Source organism: Colias philodice, chromosome 3, assembly GCF_061535455.1.
Source record: "Colias philodice isolate Cphi_HAF_F1 chromosome 3, ilColPhil1 Martin Lab GWU primary, whole genome shotgun sequence".
Classification (NCBI taxonomy): Eukaryota; Metazoa; Arthropoda; class Insecta; order Lepidoptera; family Pieridae; genus Colias; species Colias philodice.
The window spans coordinates 8,528,260-8,551,602 of record NC_143088.1 but is presented as its reverse complement, the minus strand read 5'-3'; the positions used below and the strand labels follow the sequence as shown (position 1 = coordinate 8,551,602).

Below are 23,343 nucleotides of genomic sequence, written 5' to 3'. Positions count from 1 at the left end.
CGTAAGTATAATCCTATTTATTTAATCATCACTACATAGTATAAAACAAAGTCGCTTTCCCTGTCCCTATGTCCCTATACGTCCCTTTGTACGCTTAAATCTTAGAAACTACGCAACGGATTTTGATGCGGTTTTTTTTAATACATAGAGTGATTCAAGAGGAAGGTTTATATATATAACAACATCCATTAAATAGTGGAGAAGTACTGTTATTTTTGAGTTTTCTAATGTGATGTCGTAAAAAATTACATTTTTTCCGCTTACATTGCAAACGCAGGCTACGAGTTTTATCAAAATAATGTACTAAGTATTATACACATTGAAAAGGTCTACAGAAAAGTTAGCGATGGTATATGTCTATCTCTTATGGATAACCCACAATAACTTTTTTTTGTCATTTACTTTTTACGACAAATAATGGCTAATTTTTGAAGCGATTTTAACCAATACAGCATTAATCCTTAACCAATTAAATACCTTGAATACATTGTTCATTTAATATAGATCTATATGGCACTTTACATCGTATGATTTAAGTGAATATTTTCGAAGATATTACAGACTAGCATTCCGCCTGCGGCTTCGCCCGCGTTTTCAAAAAAAAAACCCGCATAGTTCCCGTTCCCGTGGGATTTCCGGGATAAAACCCAGCCTATGTCACTCAGAAATGATGTAGCTTTCCAACAGTGAAAGAATTTTTCAAATCTGCCAAGTAGTTTCGGAGCCTATTCAATTCATACAAACAAACAAACAAAAAATCAAACCTTTCCTCTTTATAATATTTGTATACATTTAAAAATTGCGGGAGTCGGGACGTAGCGCTTGCGGCGGTACCGGCCGGCCGCCCGGTTATCTATTTTTTCTGTAGTAGGTATTTAGTATCAGCATTGCTCCGTGTAAGTTTCTATAAGAATATATTAATGTATGTATGTTTGTTACTCTATCACGTGAAAAGCATTAAGCCGATTTTGATTATACTCGGCATAAGCTATTAAAACACTTGCTTTTGCTCTTGGTTTAGTCCGCGGGCACAGCATAGCTAATAATAAATAAACGTAGAGAAAGATAAGTCACCTTTCCCATATCTATTTTTATTATAGAGTACTATGATATGATTAGGAGCCCGGAAATGGGTCTTCCTTTTGGTTTATTCAAATTTTGATTGCGGATTATGCAGTAATAGGAACAAGAAGATAGAATAAAGGTTATTTTTAATCGAGAATACCTACAATCTACATGTAAAGTAAATAGGTTGAAATAGTTAACTATCAGGCTTATATTATTTGGTATGTTTCGTCCTACAAAGAAAGTTTTTGACCTATCCCTTAATCAAGTAAAATACGAAGAAATCCCACAATACAAAAAATGTATTATGACGTACGACTTATCACATGTGAATTGGAATTTTAGGGTGCATTTCCACCAATAATGTGAGAAGATGTGTAGCGAGAAATGTGTTTATAAATCATATAAATAAATCAATTATTAACCATTTAAATTTTAAACTAAGTGAAGCGATATGATTAGTTTTTTCCTCATTCCTCACTACACATCCTCACATATTATAGGTGAAAACTCACCCTTAGGAGCGCCTAATTTATATTGTTACTAGCGGTCCGCCCCGGCTTCGCCCGTGGTACATATGAAAAATAGATGTTGGCCGATTCTCAGACTTACCCGATATGCACAGAAAATTTCATGAGAATCGGTCCACCCGTTTCGGAGGAGTATGCAGACTAACATTGTGACACGAGAATTTTATATATAAGACTAGTGGTCCGCCCCGGCTTCGCCCGTGGTACCTACATGTTTAAACTATCCTATCTCTCAAGTTGGATCGAACTGCACATGGTGTGCGAATTTTATTATAATCGGTTAAGTGGCTTAGGAGTCCATTGAGGACAAACATTGTGACACGAGATTTATATATATATATTATGATTTTTATGGAAATATAATCATGTTTTGGGGACGTCTTCATGTATAATCGTAGATGATCGTAGTCAGAAGCTTTGAGATTAATGAATCATGGAAAGATGCAACAAGCACCACACTATGATAATTAAAGGGAAGTTTATCACTAATCTGAATTTATTTATCAGATAATAAAGGTTGAATCATACGATGATACAAACATTTCGATAAGATATAATCATTTTAGCACCACCAATAAAATAAGAAATACTTTTGTACGCCAAGATTTAAAAGCGTCTAAAATGATAAAATTACAATTACATACATCTTTATAAATAAAACATTATTATCGAGCTTAAAGATTAAAGTAGGTACAATTTAAAGGTGTCGATTAATTGATTTTGGCCAATAATTATCCACTATGTTTTGTTTTTATTTAAGCCTGTTTCGTACAGGGTCCTTTGAACCACTAGGTGTTTGTACATTGATGATACATCATTACATGATGATCATGAAAGTGAAATAAAGTAAATCACAATTTTAATCTATTAAAAAACGACCAAGGTATCATAAATTACTAGGAAAAATATTAATAAAGATAAGAAATTATCGTTGCAAATAAGTAATACTTAATTAATTACATAAAGATAAAAATGGTGACCGTGAGTCAACCTTAGAAGATAGATATTTGCTATCGCTGACGTTTTTGTAGGCTTGTACCTACATCATAATTATAAGATACTAGCTGCCCCGGCTAACGCAGTACTACCTCTCTTATCGCTTAGAGGTATGAAAAATAGATGTTGACCGATTTTCAGATCTACCCAATAGGCACACAAAATTTCATGACAGTTGGTCCTGCCGTTTTGGAAGAGTATGGTAACTAAAATTGTGACACGAGAATTTTGATATATAATCACTACATAGTAGGTATAAAACAAAGTCGCTTTCCCTGTCCCTATGTCCCTATGTCCCTTTGTTCGCTTAAATCTTTGAAACTACGCAACGGATTTTGATGCGGTTTTTTTTAATAGATAGAGTGTTTCAAGAGGAAGGTTTATATGTATAATAACATCCATTAAATAGTGGAGAAGTACTGTTATTTATGAGGTTTCTAATGTGATGTCGTAAAAAATTACATTTTTTCCGCTTACATTGCAAACGCAGGCTGAACCCTACGAGTTTTATCAAAATAATGTACTAAGTATTATACACATTGAAAAGGTCTATAGAAAAGTCCGCGATGGTATATGTCTATCTCTTATGGATAACCCACAATAACTTTTTTTTGTCATTTACTTTTTACGACAAATAATGGCTAATTTTCGATGCGATTTTAACCAATACAGCATTAATCCTTAACCAATTAAATACCTTCAATACATTGTTCATTTAATATAGATCTATATGGGCCTTTACACCGTATGATTTAAGTGAATATTTTCGAAGATATTACAGATTTAAAAATTGCGGGACGTAGCATTTGCGGCGGTACCGGCCGGCCGCCCGGCTATATACCTATTTTATACCCGTGTGCGAAGACGGAGCGGGCCGCTATGTTTTTATATACAACGTTCACAGTTTTCCTGTAGTTTATTTAGTATCAGCATTGCACCCGTGCGAAGCCGGGGCGGGTCGCTAGTACCTTATAATCTATAATATAAAAATGAATCCCAAAATGTGTTGGTAAGCGCATAACTTGAGAACGGCTGAACCGATTTCGTTAATTCTTTTTTTATTATATTCCTTGAAGTACGAGGATGGTTCTTATGTAGAGAAAACGTAAATATGTACCACGGGCGAAGCCGGGGCGGACTGCTAGTACCATATAAGATACATTATTTTGATGATTCTCATACGACTAAGTCAGCATTCACAATTTCGAACTAAAAAATCGTTATTGAGACGACTTCATCACAAAGTATGATTTTTTTAAATAACAGAGGTAAAGAATAGAGAAAAAGAAATAAAATTAGCCAAGTGCGAGTCGGACTCACGCACCAAGGGCTCCGAACAAATCTATTTTCAATTATGCATGTAACATTTAATTAATGCTTTTAGCAATTTTTCCTATAACTGTGCTATAAGACGTGGCTTGACTATGTTAACGGGAAGTACCTACCCTGTAGGTTTTATTTTCTTGCGAATGTCGAAATTTGCGAAAATTCTGAATTCTTTTTTCTTATCTTTTGATTGCGTTGGATTTTGATTTTTTCACAGCTTCGTGGGATCGTAGACTAGAGTATTCAATATAAATCTCAACCTGATATCTCTACGCGTTCCTGAGAAATGTGTTGTTCATTGTGCTGGTATAGAAAACAAAACAGAATTAGGCCAATTTTATCGAAATCTGCTTTAAAATATTATGATTGTTCATATTATTTCGTATTTGTCTAGGTATGTATATTGTATATATTTATCCTTGAAACTATTTTAAACAATAGAGACAATTCTAAGCCCTTCACATATTGCGCAATAATTTTGTTTTGTATTATTTAATGCTACTTGCTTATCTTTATAATACAGTTATCGAAAATTCAAAATATTAATCGTAAGCAGTGAAATGGGTGATGTTTATAGATTTAACTTTATATTTATAAAGACTCCGATAAAAATACGTTTATTGTAAATAACAAAACAAAACATAAACTATTAATTTATCAGTTTTTGGCATAGCATTCCTATATTAACCCGCCATTGGTGACCTCATATGTCTGTGAGACCGGGCAGTTAAAGAAACCCAAATATTTTTGTCACCGTTTATCGAATTGCACTGTGGTTTCGAGTAGCTGCCTAATTTCGCGCCCCCTACCCTACCCCTACCCCACGACAGCGACGCGGGCGCACGTTACTGAGTTTTGGCCCCAACCCGGTGCGTGAGACCGGCGTCACCAACTAAGTAAAATGGTTATTGTGTATTTTTTTATTTTACTTATTTTGATAAAGCTGTTGTTGTAATTTATAGTTTAATCATATAATTCTATTATTAGTAAGCGTTTTGCTAGATTTGATCGATATTTTACAAGAAATTCCGTGTTTTTTGTTCAAATTGTGAACACTGTTTCAACATGTCTTACGAAAGTAATCAGTGTCGTCTCGAGGCTCTTTTGCAAGAAGCAGTATCTGATGAGGACAGATTACAAACGTCATCGGAAAGTGAATCTGGAAGTGACTTCGAACCAGATAATTTCGAACCAGATCGCACGTAGTACCAATAACTTGCTCTAGTTGTTTGGCTGTTGAAGATGAGTGATTTTAGTATTGTATATTTTTTTTTTGGTCGAAGTATTACCATTTATGTTACTTCATTTTATGTTTTCAGTGTCATAAGACTGACTAAGCCTAATTTTACTGTTAAATAATTAAGATTGATGCTTTATTTTTGAGTTTTAAAAAAACTTTGTTAAAATACTTGACAATTTTAGTTATTTCAAAGATGTTGTCTTATGCTAATAAAAGAGATTTGATTTATTAAATACCTATGTTTTATTGACAATAAAAGATCAAATTTTATATCAATCCAATGAAAAGTAGCATGAACCGTAAATTACAGATAAACTCGTTGGTTAGGGAGCCAGGTGCAAATTTGGTTAACTATTTCCTCTCAAGAGATAATTCGTCAGACGCATGAGAGTATAGTATTATAAAGCCTCGTGAACGTCAGCTGGCGCTCGGTTGGGGGGGTGAGCGGTTGTAGCCTCCCACGCACATAGGAAAAAAAATACATTCATTCATTCATTTCCTCTCAGCTAAAAATTTGTCAAATTGTAGCTAACCCAATATCTCAACGAAAAAAAATAGTCAGCTGGTTACAACATGGTGTATTATACGTCAGCTGGTGTCTCGAACATGAAAGTTAAATTTAAAGAAAAATTTATTTTCCGTTATTTCCTCTCAAACAAAAATTTACCTGATGATAGCTTATATGTAACTGTGGATAAATATATATGTCAGCTGGCTGTATCTTGGTGGAAAAACCGTCAGCTGATACGGGAGGCTACAACCGCTCTTCCCCCCAACCGAGCTCCAGCTGACGTTCACGAGGCTTCATAATACTATACTTTGATGCATTTTACTAATTACCGCTTGAGAGGAACTTGGTCATAAAATCTGCTGCTGGCTCCCGGACCAGTAGTCAAAAACCCCGGTGCGTGAGACCGGGGTCACCAACGCTGTAAGTCAAATTCACGTCACCAATGGCGGATTAATAAATGCACATGTAATATCAAACCATAAATTCAATGGGCGCATGCTGTGGGCGCATGCATATTTTTTTAGAAACTCAGATTTCATTTTTTATTATTTTTTATTTATTTATTTATCAATAACAAATACATTTAACTTAATTGAACATGCCAAAAACCACAAAGATTTGTCCGGCATGCAAAGCAATCCATCCACGACAAATACGATGCACAGCGCGCTCGTGTGCTCGCGACAAGTTAAAGACAATTATACCACATTATACAATATACAGGTTGTTTACAAAATGCAATTTTAATTTAGATTTAACATTATTATTATTTATGTTTTTTTTTAGGTTCAAATCAAGATTATTTAATAATTGAGGAACTAAATAACGAGTTGTTCTTTTACCATAAATGTTAATTATTTTTGGAATGATTAAGGCTGCAGTCTAGCAAAATTGCGTTTTAACAAGTTATTTGACAATTTTTTCCCGGCTAATGAAATGATAAACTGAATTTTTTTTTCTTGTTTATCAATTAGTGTTATATACGCAATGCGCGTGAATTTTTTCACATTTATAAAGTTACTTTATGTTACCTTAATCAGGCCTTCAAGATAAGTCTCTTTCCCCCAAAGACATTTCGAGCTAAGTTTGTGCACTCACTACGTTGCAACCGATTACAATTTACACAATCTGATCAGCGCATTATTATCCTTATATAGTCGTTATTAAAAACTGCTGAATACAATTGCCGAAAAACTTATGATTTTCTTAATTAGAACGTTATAAATTCATTAAATTTCCCATTTTTTGCCTTACAAAATCTATTGATAAATACTGCTAAAAGTTATTTTTTCCATTAATTTATTCGAGTTGGTTGAAGACCAATGAGTATTAATCCTTTAAAAAACATTTTTTTTGAATTTTGATAATTCTTTAAATATTAAAAAAATATTTAAAATAATTAGGAAAAATCCTAGCGAATTTCTTTAGTCGCGCTCCTTGGGCCGGAGCATACTGACGTGTGCTCCACGCTCGATTTTCCTTCATACCGAAGTGAAAGTTGCTCTACTTCATTAAATTTAATATTTTTGTTAATTGATTATTTTTATCTTAGTTTTGTGCAAATATTCGTATTTTTAAACATTTGATTTCGATATGGAAAATAAACGAAAAAAATACGCGTGTAACTACATACTAGAAAAAAAATTATCTTCGAACATAAAGTTAATGAAACCAAATAGATTGCAAAGGTGATTGGCAACAATTTCTTTATTTTACGGGGTGTCAGTAAAGGGATGTATATTTCTTTAAAACTAAAGTAAGCTCATAAATTTTCTTATAATATAATTTTTTTGAAGTACCAAAAATGTTTATTTTTCGTTTGAGAAATACGAAATATAATATAAACTTGTATTGAGAACTTGAACTTCCCAAGTTCATCCGGGGAAATCCCCATACGGGGAAAATGATTTGTTTACTCCAAAATTATATGCCGAGGTGTTTTAATTTTTTCTTCTAGTCATTTTCAACGTAGCGGCATGTTGTTTGATTATTAATTTTGTAACTTAAATACAGGATGTTTGTTTTATATTCTGATCTTACAGACGCGCTGACAAATTTAGTCCGCCATTTCTAGTTTAGTCCACCAACTCTAAGTACCAATATTAAAACGAATGGATTATCATCACATCATCAAAACTCAGATGTAATGGAAGATCACAATAACATAGAAAATTCAGTGGGTGTTGAGAACTAAACAAACACAAGTAACAGAGACGCGAAGAATAAAAAAAGAGGACGAAAACGATAATTCGTTGATGCTTTCCCTTTTCGACGTATTGTTAGGGTACATCACCAATCTGCAAAAAACAAAACTGATGATTCCCAATTGCTGATTAAAAATGAAAAACAAATAATCGACAACAGTGGTGAAAATTTGCTGATCACAATGAAACATCCTTCAGTGGTAGCAGATTTACTAATTTCAAATGTATCGGTGAACAGCGTAAAGGAGAGGAGGACAGGAAAACATTATGAATGTGGATGGTGGATTGTATACAGGGTGTAATCGATAAGTATGTGCAGGCGATTATGACGTTATTATTGCAGGTATCAAAAAACTTAAAACTGATATCGAAATTACTTTACCTAATGAGCAAAATGACAATAATAACTTTTTAAAAGTATAACGAGAAATATCTAAAAAATTTACTTTATACACTCCCATATCAAAAAGGGAAAATGGGACTAGTAGAAGTTAAATGTCTAATTCCGGCAAATGACATGAATGCGGAAGATGCGGTTAAAAAAAAATTTAATATTTGAAATACAATGCAAAAAATAACACTTTTGTCATAGATAAGAATCATGACTATTTTTTCTAAATTCAGGGACAACTAAACGTTGCAGAAGCAGAAGTCTGCTTATTTGCTGTTTGGTCTGGAGTGAATAATTCGTTAAAAATAGAATATATAAAAAAGTATGTAACGTTTAGGCAAAATAAAATGATGGACCATTATCAAGATTTTACATAAATTGCCTACTGTCAGAATTGATTGATTCGAGACTTCAGCATTCGATGCCCATCAAGGACCCATCCTATATCATTCAAGCGATTGAAAAAAAAGAGATAAATCCAGTGCAACCGATAAAGCATCAGAATGCTAGCAAAAGATTTATTAGGTTTATCAATATAAATCTATATATTACACATAATATAATAAATCTGTAGAAGACGCGAAGACTGACATCCGCGCGGACGGAGTCGCGGGCGGAAGCTAGTCAGAAATAAATATCTTTTGTTTTCATTTAACACAAACATTACATTTTTTTTATTATATACAAAATTTGTTTATCCGTTTTATTAGTTAAACTGAACAACTTTCACTAAGAAACTTAGGTCGAAAAAAATGTATAGAGTTATGCATTTTGTATGGAAATTTTATTTTTTTATTATATTTCGTCCAAATTTCTTTGTAAAAGTTGATCAGTTATATAAACATGAAGTTGAAAATATCAATAGAAAGTATTCGCAAATTTTGTGTACCTACTGATAAAAAAAAATCACCCGGTGTAATTTTCACGAAAATTGTTTCAAATTGTCATTTTTGGTACTTATTACGAATATTAAATTATGCATACGAATGATTTAATTTTTAAAAATTAAGTGGAGCAGCTTTCCCTTAGTACATTTGTATTATTTACATATAGGATGACAGGATGCATTTGTTTGCACTACTAGACCAAGCCCTTAAGGGTGCACTCACACACATCAGTCACCGTCAAGTCACCGATGACTGATCGGTGACGGTTTGTGTACGTATCCACAAACACCAGTCACCGTCATGTTGTCCGTCAGTCACGTCGCCGGTTTGACTGAATCATTGAACACATACATCAGGTTAGTGAGTGATTAGACGTGTGTCACGCTAGAGAACATGTAGCAATTGACGGTAGCACGACGCTGACTGAACTGAGACGTGACGGCACCGGGTGAGTGGGGATAAAAGTATGATACATGTATGGAAAGATTATTTGACGTGCCTGACCGGGGACGTCACTGATAGATTTCGTGCCGGCGACTGTCGTGTGGGAACAGAGTCATACTAGAACTATTGATACATATTTTTTTTTAATCCTGTCCGGTGACGTGCCGTGACGGTGACTGATGTGTGTGAGTGCACCCTAAGCGTTGGTTAGTTTGTTGACGGGTAATGATTACGTTATCAAGTTTTTTCTGCAGGTCAAAGTTAAAGAATTGTTCTTTTAATATAGTGTAATGGAACAAAGATTCTACCGGCAAAACTTTACAATGGTGAAAGAGATTTTCATTACTATTTTTACATAATTTTTTTATCTTAGGAGATACTATTTGTTTTAATATTCTTAGTTGTAGTGATTCAATGTTCTTCAAATAGCTTTTAAAGGTTCGGGCGTAGCTACTTATACCGTAGCTTATAACTAGACATCGGATTATATGCATTTGCATATTTGCATATGCAAATGCATAAAACTCTCCAATTACGGCGTTAGTGCATATTTTAGCCTTTTTCCCCAATCGTGCATATTTCGTTAAGTAGCGGGAGTTTTGATTGGTCGACTAACCTTTATTAGCCAATCAGAACGCTCAGCGAGTAAAAAAACCCTATTTTGGCATGGTAAAATGGCAAAAAATTACAAAATGGGCTCCATTTTAAGTAAATTATGAGCCATTCAAAATAGGGCTAGATTACCCTTTTGGGGCTAAAAACTTAAAACACGGGTTGAATTCCAAAAAAGGGCTAGATTTAGCCCGGAAAAGTCTAAAGTGGCAACACTGGGCTCGCGGGTGATAAACGTCACAAATTTGCGCTCGAAAATTTGGTAAAAATGCTTAATTGTATATTGGCACAAAAACTATACTTAATTTCAAGAAAATTTCACTGTTTTTGTACAATCTTTGATTTAAATATATAAAAATAATAAAGGTTTTTTGATTTTGTATTGTGCATATTTTAGGCATATCAGTCGTTTTTAGTGCATATTTCGGCCTTTTTTAGTGCATATTTGCATGCATATTTTGGCATTTTGTTAGTGCATATAATCCGATGTCTACTTATAACATTATTAACTAGGGCGTTATATAGCATTAGCAAAATTTTAAAAGGCATTTTATTTTTAATAATTTTTATATTAGCTAGAATAGCTCGGAGTCGATCACAAACAGAGTTGATATGTGGCTGCCAGTTAAACTTTCTGTCAATTATAAGTTTTACTTATTTTAAGTTTAATCCAACTTAAAAAAAGAAGATATGGTTATTGGCCAACCATGTGCCAAGTTGAAAAAAAAACATCCTGCAGCCTGTTTTCATTTCCTTTTAGCGTCATTCTTTAGAGAAATAGGAGAAGGAATGAAACAATATTTGATGGTAACATCACTTTTAATGAAACACAAAATATGGAACCGACAAAATGAACTAAACATCAGTTTAAAATTTTACTTGACTTACACTTTTTTTTGAATGTATCGGGCAGACTTGTGAACTCAGTGAATCGCATATGCATTTACCGTTCCTCAAATTACTTTCAATATTTTCAACAAGCATTTTCACATGACAGATAGGAACCATGTTGCAATCGCATTGCGACACAGATCCAGATATGGTTATATCACTACTTTCTAAAATATTACGGGATGGAGTGCTATCAACGGGGAGGAATAAAGAATTGTAAAGTGTATTTTTATTAGTTTCTATATCATCACAAGTATTAGGAATTGTCACGAAGCTCGAATGGCAAGAAGGTTCTGTGTCATCATGGTTTTGAAACCTTGAATTATCGATTGTATTTGTATCCATATTAGTTGTTTCAATATTATTAACCGAATTCTTCAAAGCCAAACCTTCTTCCTCGTGAATACTGGTTTGAGTTAAGCAACCATCTAAAGTATTTATTATAGTAGAAGTATTTCTTTCCTGAATTTTATTGTCATTATTTCTGGGCTCGTTACGTGTTTCAGCATAATTTAATTTTAAATAGTTTTCAGAAATGTTTATGACTTCAGATCTCGCTTTCGGTATTCCACGCATTATGTAAGATAATTTTTTGGGTTGGATATTATTTTGAAGCGAATTCCAAATACAATTTATTTTATCATCATTTGTTTCTAGTTGAGATTTCGTACATACACACCCAAAATGATCACAGGAACAATTTAACGTATATCCAATATAAGGCAATTTTCGATCAAGGTCATTTACAGTTTCTTCGGAAGTAATTGATGTTTTTGCAGACTGATTACCATTATTACACGAACTCTTGGTATCATTATACGTTTGAGATTTGTGATTTACACTAAGACTATCGCCAAATACGTTTGGTTCAGTGAATGTATACCGACAGTCACAATCGGTCACATAAAGAGTATTTAGTTTGCAAGAAGTAACTTTTTCTACCATTTGCACATAAACTGGAATATTATCTAATGCACTACATGACTTGTTTATCATAACAGGATTGGCTGATATGGATGTATCTTCTTTAAGGCAATTTAGTTGGTCCTGAACATTTTCTTGCGTTTCAAAATGAACAACTGCTTTATCAATCTTAACATCAGTGGGATTGTCATATGTTGGAGACGATTTCATTTCACATATACATAATTTCCTCAATCGCTCAAAATCATTTTCAATAAGGGTGCTTACTTTGTCTAAAACATTTGGTAAAATCATTTCTTGGTTTGTTGTTTGCTCGGTTTGAAAGCATGAACATTGAACGCGGGAAATCTTTAACTTTAAATATTCTTGTAAAAGACCATAGACCCTTGACCAACTACCATCTGTTTTACTTTCTTCTGAACATTTACAAGATAATTGATCGGTACTTCTTGTTATAAAATCTTTAACTTTCGCTAAAATCGTTGAATATAATTTCTCTTCGTCTTCCGGTTTTATACACGAAGACTTGCAGTTACTACTTTTAAATTCATTTAACTTTCCTCTTAAATATTCTTCCAGTAAATTAAAGGTATTAAATTCCAACTCTTTTATTTCATCTTTATTTTTACAACAAATACAAGACTCTTTTACGGTTTTTGATATTTTTGTTATACTGCAGCTACTTTTTAAGTCATTTTCGATTTTAGTAGTATTATTTAAATTAACTTTAGGCTCTATGTTGTTATGATCAGCATCACGAGATACATTTTTTTGAACTACATTCGAATTATCATCCAAATTTTTCGATTTAATGCATGGTTTGCTGTTTTTATGGAAATTTCCTGTAAATGTTGGCTCCATTTTCTTTTGAACGTCATATAAAGTAGCACCCAAGAATTTTATGTCATAATCACAATCAAATGAAATTAACTTCGAATCCTTAACCAATTTACTTATAAATGAATCTTTTTGCCCGACATTACTTTCCTCATTACGCATGCTACTTTTAGCATAATCTGAACTAGGAAGCTTTACCGAATATAACTGTGATTCCTTTTCATAAGGTGTTTGACTAAAATTTTGATCTTGTGCGATATTTTGATCTAAGCTCTCTACACATCGACACGAACTTGTATTAATGCATTTAAAATTACGTAATGACACATTTCCATCGCCTAAATTTAGTGTTGCTTTATTTTGTGTGCATATACAATTGTTATTACTTTTATCAAGATTAACTGCAGCCATATATTCGGAATTTGCTACTGGTAAACATTCATTTGACTTCTTACTATTTATAGCATTAGTCACCGAAGATTTACAGGTTTCATCATTATTTTGAATTTCTGATAAATGAAAGGCGAATTTTTCGTGTATAGATTTTGTAACATTATTGATTTGCTCAAGATTACTATTAGTAGTACTATTTGGATCTGTTACTTTAGGTGAATTGCTTTCTATTCCCTTTAACAGTGGGCTATCGTCTATATTGAACTTCCATTTTTTCAAAACTTCTAATAATCTATCTACGGAAGTGTTTGATGGAATTTTATGTAAGCAAATGCATTCACTTGGGCATGGTTTATTTCGTCCTTTTTTCTTGATATCAATTATATCATTTGATTTGCGGGAGAGTGGGATTTGTGTTATTGGTTTTGTTAATTTTATGCTAGAAGTTACTTGGGTAGTTAAGTCACTCAATAATTTCGGTTTCCATTTTGACGCCGAGAAGTGACCTACTTTTGGGGTCTTGTCCTTTTGTTCCGTACATAGACATAAATTAACGGCCAAAGACTGTTCTTTCTTTTTATTTGAAAACTTATTCGCCGATTTTTCTATACGACCACTTTGATTGTATATCATCTTATTGGTTTTTCTTGATGTGTTAATTTCCAGCGGTTTTTTCTTCATTAACCTTTCGACGGAAGTGTTCTTTTTCAATGTATTAAATTTATTCAATGACTTATTTTTGTTATCTTCGTCTTTTTTCATAGGTGAATTTGCACTATTTATAGATAGTTGTTTGGTGTCTTGTTTCTGGAAAACGAAGCTTAGTTAAAATTCATCAAACCTATCTCATAGATAAAACTTTTAAAAATACAAGCCAAAAAAGTGCACCATATTCGAAGGTAAAAATGAAAAAAAAAATACAATCTTTACTTAAATTTTCAAATTCTTAATTATAGCAGCATTTTATTTTTACTTACTTACCGAAGCACGTTGAATTATTTTAGTAATTTTTTCTTCCATTTGTCTCAAATCTGCCTTTTTAATTGAATCCTATAATGAATATAAGATTTTAAAATAAGTGAAAATAATCATAGATTTCCAACCCAAATTCTATAAAACGTACTTTTTTGAGGTCCTCTATTTGATATTTGAGATTATTAACATCCTGTATAGTTCGCTTCAAATAATTTGACGAGCCATCAGTATTTTTGCGCGAAGAACTTGGTGGAATCGGCGTTTTTACAAGACAAGGATACACAGCAGCATCTGTAAAGCAAAGGATACGTTTTATTTAGTTTCCCTATGAGAAATAATTAAAACAAATAAAAAATAATCATAAAAAAATATGTCATAAATATAGAAATCTCATGTCACAGTGCTATATGTGCGTCTCTAGCACAGGTTTATACCTAGTTGAGGCGATCGTCGAGTTTGTATTATTTTATGTCACTGTATTGGTACTCAATAAATGATTTTTATTTTTTTTATTTTTTTATATTTGCGTCACTCCTAGTCCTCAGCAATGGCTTTACCGAATTTAATGAAATTGTTCATAGCTATTCAGAGGGGCTACGATAGTATATACTACGAAACTGTTTCAAAACATCGTGTTAACCACCCAATACAGAGACCTTTTTTTGTAAACTATTTTCTACCCCTTAGCGATAACTATACTACTAAGTACTACTTATTCAGCTTCTTATAAATTCCTATCCTTACTATGATGCGGTTTGCATTCGCAAGGCGGTGGTCCAGAGGCCATAATATCCTTAGCCTTTTGAGTTATTCTATCAGCTCTCTCCTGGAACAGTTGTTCCGCGAGTTCCGTGGCCAGTGTTTGTGCTCGTCGTTCAATGGCGCGTTGTTGCCAACCTTCGTTGTCGTCTTCGCCTGGATCGGGGCTAAGGCGCGCTTGGTCCGCGCAACTTGCTCCGATCCACTAACAATTCAGGGGTTCGTAAGAAATTGTTTTATGCAAGTGACTCAATCTGGCGCTACTTATTTATTACTTATTTTTTATTCATTCCTTAACTTTATGTGCCTAGTATAATATGACTTTGTGCATGGGGCGGAAGGGCATAGGTGATATATTCTTATGTATCCTAATGTTTGTATTGCAAACACAAAAAATGAAAAACCTTGCAGCTGTCAAAATTACGTAAGACAGATTTGTTCAGTGTCGATTACAGAGTGCCCATTAATAATTTTTAATTAGTTATCTATAATTAAAGATTATATGTTTTGGAGTAATATTTTTAATTTAATAAGCGATAAGAAGTGATATATAATTGATTACTAATTATAAATCTTATTTATTTCAAACTATCAGTAAGATTACGTGGAATAAATAGATATAAAATCAAACCTTCGCATGATACTTCTCAATCGAGGTAGCGATAGCGATATCTAGTTCGCCGATGAGTAATTGTGAAAAGAAATTCCGCAAATTAGCCTTGACGATAGACGCCCGATCCCAATTATGTCTGTCCTCTAAGCACTTCAGCAGCTGACAAGGCATGGAGGTTCCAGTCCCGTTCAATTCCGACTGCAGACCGCTAAATAGGTCTGATAGCAAATTCGATAGAAGTTGGCTGCGAAGCGACGTACAAGAGCACGAATCCTGAAAAATTAGTTTTAGGTTTTTCTATGTTAATATTTAATGTACGAGATAATAATACGAAGTCATCGTGTGACGTCAATTTATTACTCATAAAATGGCTACGATAAAAACCACCTGTATTCAAAAGATTCATAAAAATTAGATAATGATGATCAGTTGGCGTAATAATATACCTACCATGTTCAATAGATAATTAGATTGTATGAAATAAAATGAATATTCTATAAAAACCAAAAACATTAACATATAAAATACATTCATTTGAACTTTAAAACAAAATTTCTACGATATTTGATATTTCATACAAGGACAATAATATTTACATTCCCATGAAACTTGTTAAAGCATATTGGACATAACCAAATCAGAAAAACAATCTAAACTATAATATTTAAAATATAAATAGATAAATATAAACAGCCATAAATTATTTCAACATTGCAAACAGACATTAATTTATTTGTACACAGTACACACATAATATCACTTACCAAAATCTTATCTTCAGGTACACAGTGACACAGGGCGGCGAGAGACGGAGTTCGTTTCACCTCAACAGCTACATCAAGGGGCAACTTGCATTGACACTCGATCACTCTATTCTTTAGTTCCATCAATTGATCCCGTTTTTTCTTTAACTCGTCCACTCTGCCTTGCATTCGATTATCACACATATCCTTACAACCGTCTAGGTCTTGAATAATTTCCCCTTTTTCTTGCCTCAAATCATCTAGCTGCAAAATTTTATGTAATTGCTGTAATTGCTGTAATTGCATTGTGTTCATAGTGTAGCATTTATTTGCATGCTATTGTTCTGTTAGCCAAACATGCGGCTAATAATAATTGCTGTTATAAGATCTTATATAGCATGTTTAAAGCAAATAAAGGTCTTATTTGAACTATTGTTTGACGTATGTATGTATGTTAAAAGATATACAATTCACGCATTCATCACACATGAAAAGTTAAATTACCACTTTGAGCATTACAACAAACTAAATTAAAGAGAAGGAAAGCAGACTTTTATTAGATTACGTGAGATCGTTACTTGCCATCCAAACGACGCGACGAGGACGGCTTAATATTTTCGTGGAAAATTTATTAATGTAATCTTCATTTATCTGTTTTATATCTATATTTTCTGTCATTTAATAGTAAATAAGACATAATTGATGCACATTCGTGACACGTGTTAATAATATTTCTAAATTAATTGACTCAGAGATCTATGATATCTTATTTCTTAAGAATCAATTGAAAGCAACATCAACATTAATATTTCCGAGAAGTAATTTGTAGTTTATTAAAAGACTAAGCACCTCACACGCGAGAATTATACTGGTAGTAATGAGTAAAATTTTTATGAAAATTTTGAAGTAAGTATATATGTAATTAAAAAATAAAAATACTATTCACGAGCTTGAAAATTGGTCACACAATAGTTAATTATTAGGAATAGTAAAGAAAGTTTGCTTTTCTATGACATGCATTCTTCGTGAACATCAGAATAAATGTGTTACATTATCTTTAAAATATCACTAACATTCAATACCTAGTTATAAGCTACATGAGTAGCACATTCATTGAATGACGACTTTCAATGTAATGATTAGGCCTAACGTTGATTAAACAAGCGTCACTCTGTCCAACTCGTTAGCGGATATTAACATAGCCCTTTGAACAGAGCGGATCCCTCAGCATGTTGTTGAATGACGACAGTTGCTGAGAATTTACTTTGTCCACAAGAAGACGGTTGGGAGCCAACGGAGCCCAACTTTGTGGGGCTCTTATTTCTTTGCAAATAAAGACAATTTGAATTTGAATTTGTAGTTAAAAATACAAGGTACCTAACGTACTAACGACTAAGCTGTATGACGTTCGGTCAAGACGTTGAACGTTACATTACAACTTGTCCTTTAGTCATTCAATCAAATAACAAATTCAACCAGATGACTGCGACATATAGGTATCGTTATCACACTAATGTTAATCATTTCATCAGTTCCTATTTCCCATAAAACAGACTGTAATATTATTATCATTTAATTAATACGTATCGTCTACATTTAATAGATGAGAAAGATAAGTCTGTGTGTACCTCTGTTGACAATCAAAATAAGTGCGGTCGAAATATAAAAAAGATATTTCGCACTTCGCAGATACTAGAAAATATAAGTTTAATAAATTAGACGTGTGCCCCGTTCTGGTTTTAATGTTAATAATTGTCATGATCCTACCAGTAGGTACGTCAGAAGATATCCCCTAAACATATAAAGTTTAACTACCACTTGTAATATAATTTAAAGACACTTACTTCAGCCTTAATACGGTTATTGTCCGCTTCTTCAAGTAACAGCTGTTTAGAGACATCAGTTATTTGTTCTTTCAAGGCAGACAGTTCAGATCGCATAGCGCGTTCTGCCTCAATCGTGAGACCACGGGTAGAATCCACTTCGCTCTCCAAAGATAAAACTTTCCGGCGAGCTTGTTCTTCTTTATACTAGTGTAAATACAAATTGTGATATAAATTAGTACAGTCAATGAACTTAAACACACAGAATCATTCAGGTTGGATAAAAGTACCTAAATGTTAATAATTATAGTCTTGTTTGATCATTGATGATAAGTTACTGATAGTTATTGTAAAGACAAGAGGTCTTTGTCCTCTTCTATCCTTATAATCCCTATCAAATTCTTAATTTCTTGAGAATTGAATCCCCCTAACATTTGAGAAGGGTTTGTTTATTTAGTACCAACTACCAAGGAAAAAAAATATGTTTAATTTTATTTATTCTAAGCATTTAACACAGTCACATATAGCAGCCCGTACCTACTAAACAGGGCATTTAATTTAATTATTTACATTTTAGACTATTGGCCTGTATCGAAAAACTGTTTCATCAACTGCACTGAGTTGGACAGCTTACAAGTAACGGCATAGCGTTGAATGCTATTATTTTATGTCTCCTAACGATATCCCCTTTGCAATATAAGCCAATAGAATATATGTGCTGAATACTATGATTTTATGGTCCCTATCGTTATCCCCTTTGCAATATGAGCCAGTAGTATTCATGTACCATCAGCTCCCGATCCAACTGCACCCCTCTACACTGCTGCTCCGCCACAGCCGCGTCCCCCTGCGCCGCTTGCTCACTCAAGCGCAGTCTCTCACAAGCCCTGTTACACACTTCCTTCTCTAACTGAGTGAGGCGACTCCGTTCCTTCTCCGCTGCACTCCCTTTGTCCTTTAGTTTCTGAGCTAGCGCTGTTGTCGCGTTCTTGTATGTGTTGCGATCTTCGATTAGCTTGTTGATCTGTTAAGTTTTGTGAAAGGAGGTAGTTCTATTTATAAACAGTAATATATTATTAAGTTATTATTATGTGTTGTTTACTCTTTGCAGGAGGTGTGTTTCAACCAACTATTTCTTTATAGGAGTTGGAAAGTATTGGATTATGGAATTGAGAAGATAAAAGGTTTATGAACAAAATGAATAATAATCAGATTTAAACGTAATGGACATTAAAGTTCTTTTGATGAACAGACAGGCATAATTACAGATCAGATACCTAATAATGGAAAATCCAAAACTGACTGACCGACTATATCAACGTTCTTTTTTATGACAAATTATATACGCGCAAAAAACACTACATCATTCATTGCTAAATCCAACTTGTAGGCGCAAAATAGGATATTTTATAGTTATAGGTAATTCATATTAAAGTTATACAGATTTTATCATTCATGACGTATTTTCGATATAATTTAATTACTTACTTTATGAAAAACAATATGAGCACAAATTAAATTTTTTTATATTTTATTGTATTATATTTTATAACACAAAATATATGGTTTCGATATTTCCTACTTTACTCCACAGAAGAACAGGAATCGAACTCGCGCTTTTCATTCTACGCTGAAGCGTAGACCACTAGAAGTATTAGGTACTCATTTTATTTTTGCGTTTTATTTTGGCTGTTTTTATTTGAAATTTACGGATTTATAGCACATAATATGTTTATTGCGCTTTTTGCGCAAAGGCAAAGGCTTATCACACCTACTCGTATAATAAAACTCACACTCATTATCATAAAACATATCTAGTACTTAATTTAATTAAATATGTAACTACTACCTGTGTATTTATCATCTCATCGTGACTAAACAGTTTAAATGTAAATATTTCTTATGTGAATATATTTTTTCCAGATTACATAAGGTCTTAAAAAATGTACTCATAATTTCTTATTTATTTAGAAATTTATGAAATTAAATGTATTATTTCAGATTCTTTTAAACTGTGAATCCATTAGTAGCGCAGCAGCGGACCTAAAATTCAACTCAACTCAAATTTGTATTACTCACACTCACACTAAGTATACTTAGTGTTCATAAGTGTCCTTATTATTTCAGAAGCGACCTTTCTAATAACAATCTATTGATTTAAAACTGATACTTACCTATCATTATCACAAAACACACTACACGTACTTGTTTATTTATATCTCCTTCCTTCTCCTCAGCGAGCTTCAAGCGCCGCTGGTAGCCGGCTTCTAGATCCTTCCACGCAGCCTCCGCCCGCTCAAGCAGTTCCACTCTCTCCGCCTCCCGCCGGGCCAGTCGACCCGCTCGCTTCCGTAACTCCTCCGTGGCCGCGCCCAGCTCTGTCAGCCGTTGTATACACGCGGAGTCCATGCAACATGCCTACAAGCAATGATGTTTTACGTAAACAAAATTGGGAGTGGCAAGTCGAAATGTGACTAATTAGCCAGAATCGCCACCAGTTGTCTCTTTTTCGCTCATGATAATCGAGTACCTAATGCCATCTCACTTTGACGTCCAATAGTGCGTTTTTGAAGATCGAGTGGTGTGCTGGTTACCTATCTACACCTTATACTTATAATATCATTCCTCTTGGTGTTTTAGGTAGGAAAATGAAGTTCCGTACAAATTGGTCAAGTGGTCAAAATTATTCGTTAATATAAGGAACCTATTACAGGATCTCGTAGTAGGTAGTAATATTCCTCATACGATTGCCAATATTACAATTAATGATAAAAGAAAAATTTTAAGAAAATACCATTTAAGATTAATAAACTCGGTTGTGTGTCTATTTAGTCTAATGTATTTTAATATTTATCCACAACTAGAAGGCTTAAATTCAATAGAGAAGAAGTTTGTAATAGTGAGGTCATTGTTTCGTATAACGATCTAATTTAAATGTAGGTATTAACAGAAACTGTAAATAAACAGGCCCAAATTATACTAGTTAGGTATATTATACCTAATAGGAATTCAATAAACACAAATAAATCTCATTCATGTGACTTATATGATGATGATATTATGTAAGAATTTTGGTAAACAAAAAATATCTAACGAATAGGTAACTCGTAAATTTTACTTTAATCTTTTGTTTATTTTATCTGCCCTGACATTAATTTTGATATTTATAATTGACTAGCTTTCCGCCCGCGGGCGAAGCGATTACCGGGATAAAACCTATCCTATGTATCCTATTTCATGCAAATTGGTTCAGTACCTAGTTCAGGCATGATTGAGTAACAGACAGACAGACAGAGTTACTTTCGCATTTATAATACCTATTAGTATGGATTTGAAAGTGACTGATCAAAACTAATTACATAGGTAGGTCTATTAAATGATTTTTTTCAAGCCGACAATTATGACAATCAATAAGGGAGATTGGCGAAGTGATGACTCATTTCGTCACTAATATTACCCAAATACGTACAGCATCAATTTTGTTCATTATATCCTTTTGATTTTTTTGTGGCTTTTTAGGTTGATGACGTGAACAAGGATTTTCCGCGCGCATCACGATTTTCGTTTCCACTGGTAGCCTCACTACTGGACCGATTAGAGGAGAAGTGCCAAAACTTGCGGAACTGATGCCTTTACTACTTCCAGATATCCCTTCATAACAATGGTTATCTTTAGACTTTAACTTTGTTTTCTCCTTATTGAGTTCGGCTTTCCTTCGATTCTCGTGCACAAACCTGAAAAAACGACCACATTCTTCTATAAATTCCAACAATTCCGACAATTACTCACCGTGACCGAGTTTAAGAAAATGTGCATATCAATAGAAAAAGCCTAAGAACTCCTAGGTAACATTCAACGTTATCTAAGTCAATGATATGGTCTAGACCTAGTGCCCGCATCAATTTTCAGCTAAGTACTTATCATAGTGATTAATAGAAACCAATTAGTGTATCTTTCCATATTTATTAGTGAACGGGTCTTTGTTTTAATATTCATAGAGCAAAAACATTTGGACATCTCAAATACATTAAAACCTACAAGGCCAACGGCCAACCTGACATTCGATACGAAGGAAGCTGGTACCGAAACAATATGTGTTAAATAATTTTAAATAAAATGAAAAGCAACAATTTTGGTTATATTAAGAATTGCGATCGTAAATAAATCCTAGCAATGTAAAAATAGTACCGTGCGAAGAAAATTACCAAGACAAAAAAGTAACCTAGCTCCGGTCATTACCACGAGGGCGATGTAGGTTTAAAAAGGAATAAACCGCGACTTCATCGGATACAAAACCTGATATGTGGTTTCTTTTTCTCCTTTAAGCTGTAAGCACTTGCTTGGCATAACGATTGCGCGCGCATTCGTAACAGGCGCATAACCCGTTACACAAATGTACTGTTTTTTATTGAGTTAATTTCTTACTTCATATAATTGTGTCATTACCATTCATCTAGAAGGTATAGGTTATTTTTGTACGACACAGGCATATACAATTATGCACAATGCATTTGATAAAACTCTACAATGTCACACCGTCGCGTCGGATGCAAACCAGACATGTGTAAATAAGTCTTTAAAATTCAAATACTGAAACAATAAATCGTTATCAATTAATTTACTACCTACGTACTGTATCGGTTTACGTACCGCGAGCTACGTAAATACTCAAAGCCTTCCTATATAGCTGCGTATGATTGTTTTTGTTCTTAAGTACGCAAGCACGACTAAATTATAAAGATAAGAAGAAAGGAGTATTGTCTTTACTTTCCCCTCATTACTTCTCAGTTTTATTTCTAATAGGAAATATTTAGATATTGCAGACGACAGAGATAGAAGTAACAAATCCAAATGGTTCTAATACCTAAGTCTAATGGATCATAGAAAATTTAGTTTTAATTTTAGCTATAAAATAAAAAAACATTACTGATATAGGCTTTCGACGCGACTATGTCCAAGCCGTTGCCATGCCAACACAGCACAGGCGAGATGCTGCTCCTCCGGCCGTTGAGACAACATGACCTTAATGTCACAGTCTCGGTCCAAACTCTCGTATGCATTTTTTATCGCCTCCTGATATTTGAATAGTTACAAAGGCAGTTATTATTCTCTAATTAGCTTATATTTTTCATTGTAATTAAATTTAAATTTGGAAAGTAGAAATGTAAGTAATTAAATG

The 23,343-nt window shown here is 33.5% G+C and overlaps 1 protein-coding gene across 1 annotated transcript in view; it reads right to left on the bottom strand.

The window, feature by feature from the left end:
• Positions 1-22,225, bottom strand: part of LOC149489852 (uncharacterized) — a 43,899-nt gene extending 21,674 nt beyond the window's left edge. The window contains exons 1-11 of the mRNA XM_089715079.1: positions 22,219-22,225; positions 21,634-21,920; positions 20,370-20,582; positions 18,952-19,188; positions 18,186-18,371; positions 16,363-16,605; positions 15,617-15,871; positions 14,971-15,190; positions 14,375-14,517; positions 14,233-14,301; positions 11,077-14,058 (exon numbers count right to left, since the gene is read on the bottom strand). Coding sequence (XP_089571205.1) covers positions 11,077-14,058; positions 14,233-14,301; positions 14,375-14,517; positions 14,971-15,190; positions 15,617-15,871; positions 16,363-16,605; positions 18,186-18,371; positions 18,952-19,188; positions 20,370-20,582; positions 21,634-21,920; positions 22,219-22,225 — 4,842 coding nt within the window. The remainder of the gene's footprint in view (positions 1-11,076; positions 14,059-14,232; positions 14,302-14,374; positions 14,518-14,970; positions 15,191-15,616; positions 15,872-16,362; positions 16,606-18,185; positions 18,372-18,951; positions 19,189-20,369; positions 20,583-21,633; positions 21,921-22,218) is intronic.
• Positions 22,226-23,343: the final 1,118 nt, after the last annotated feature.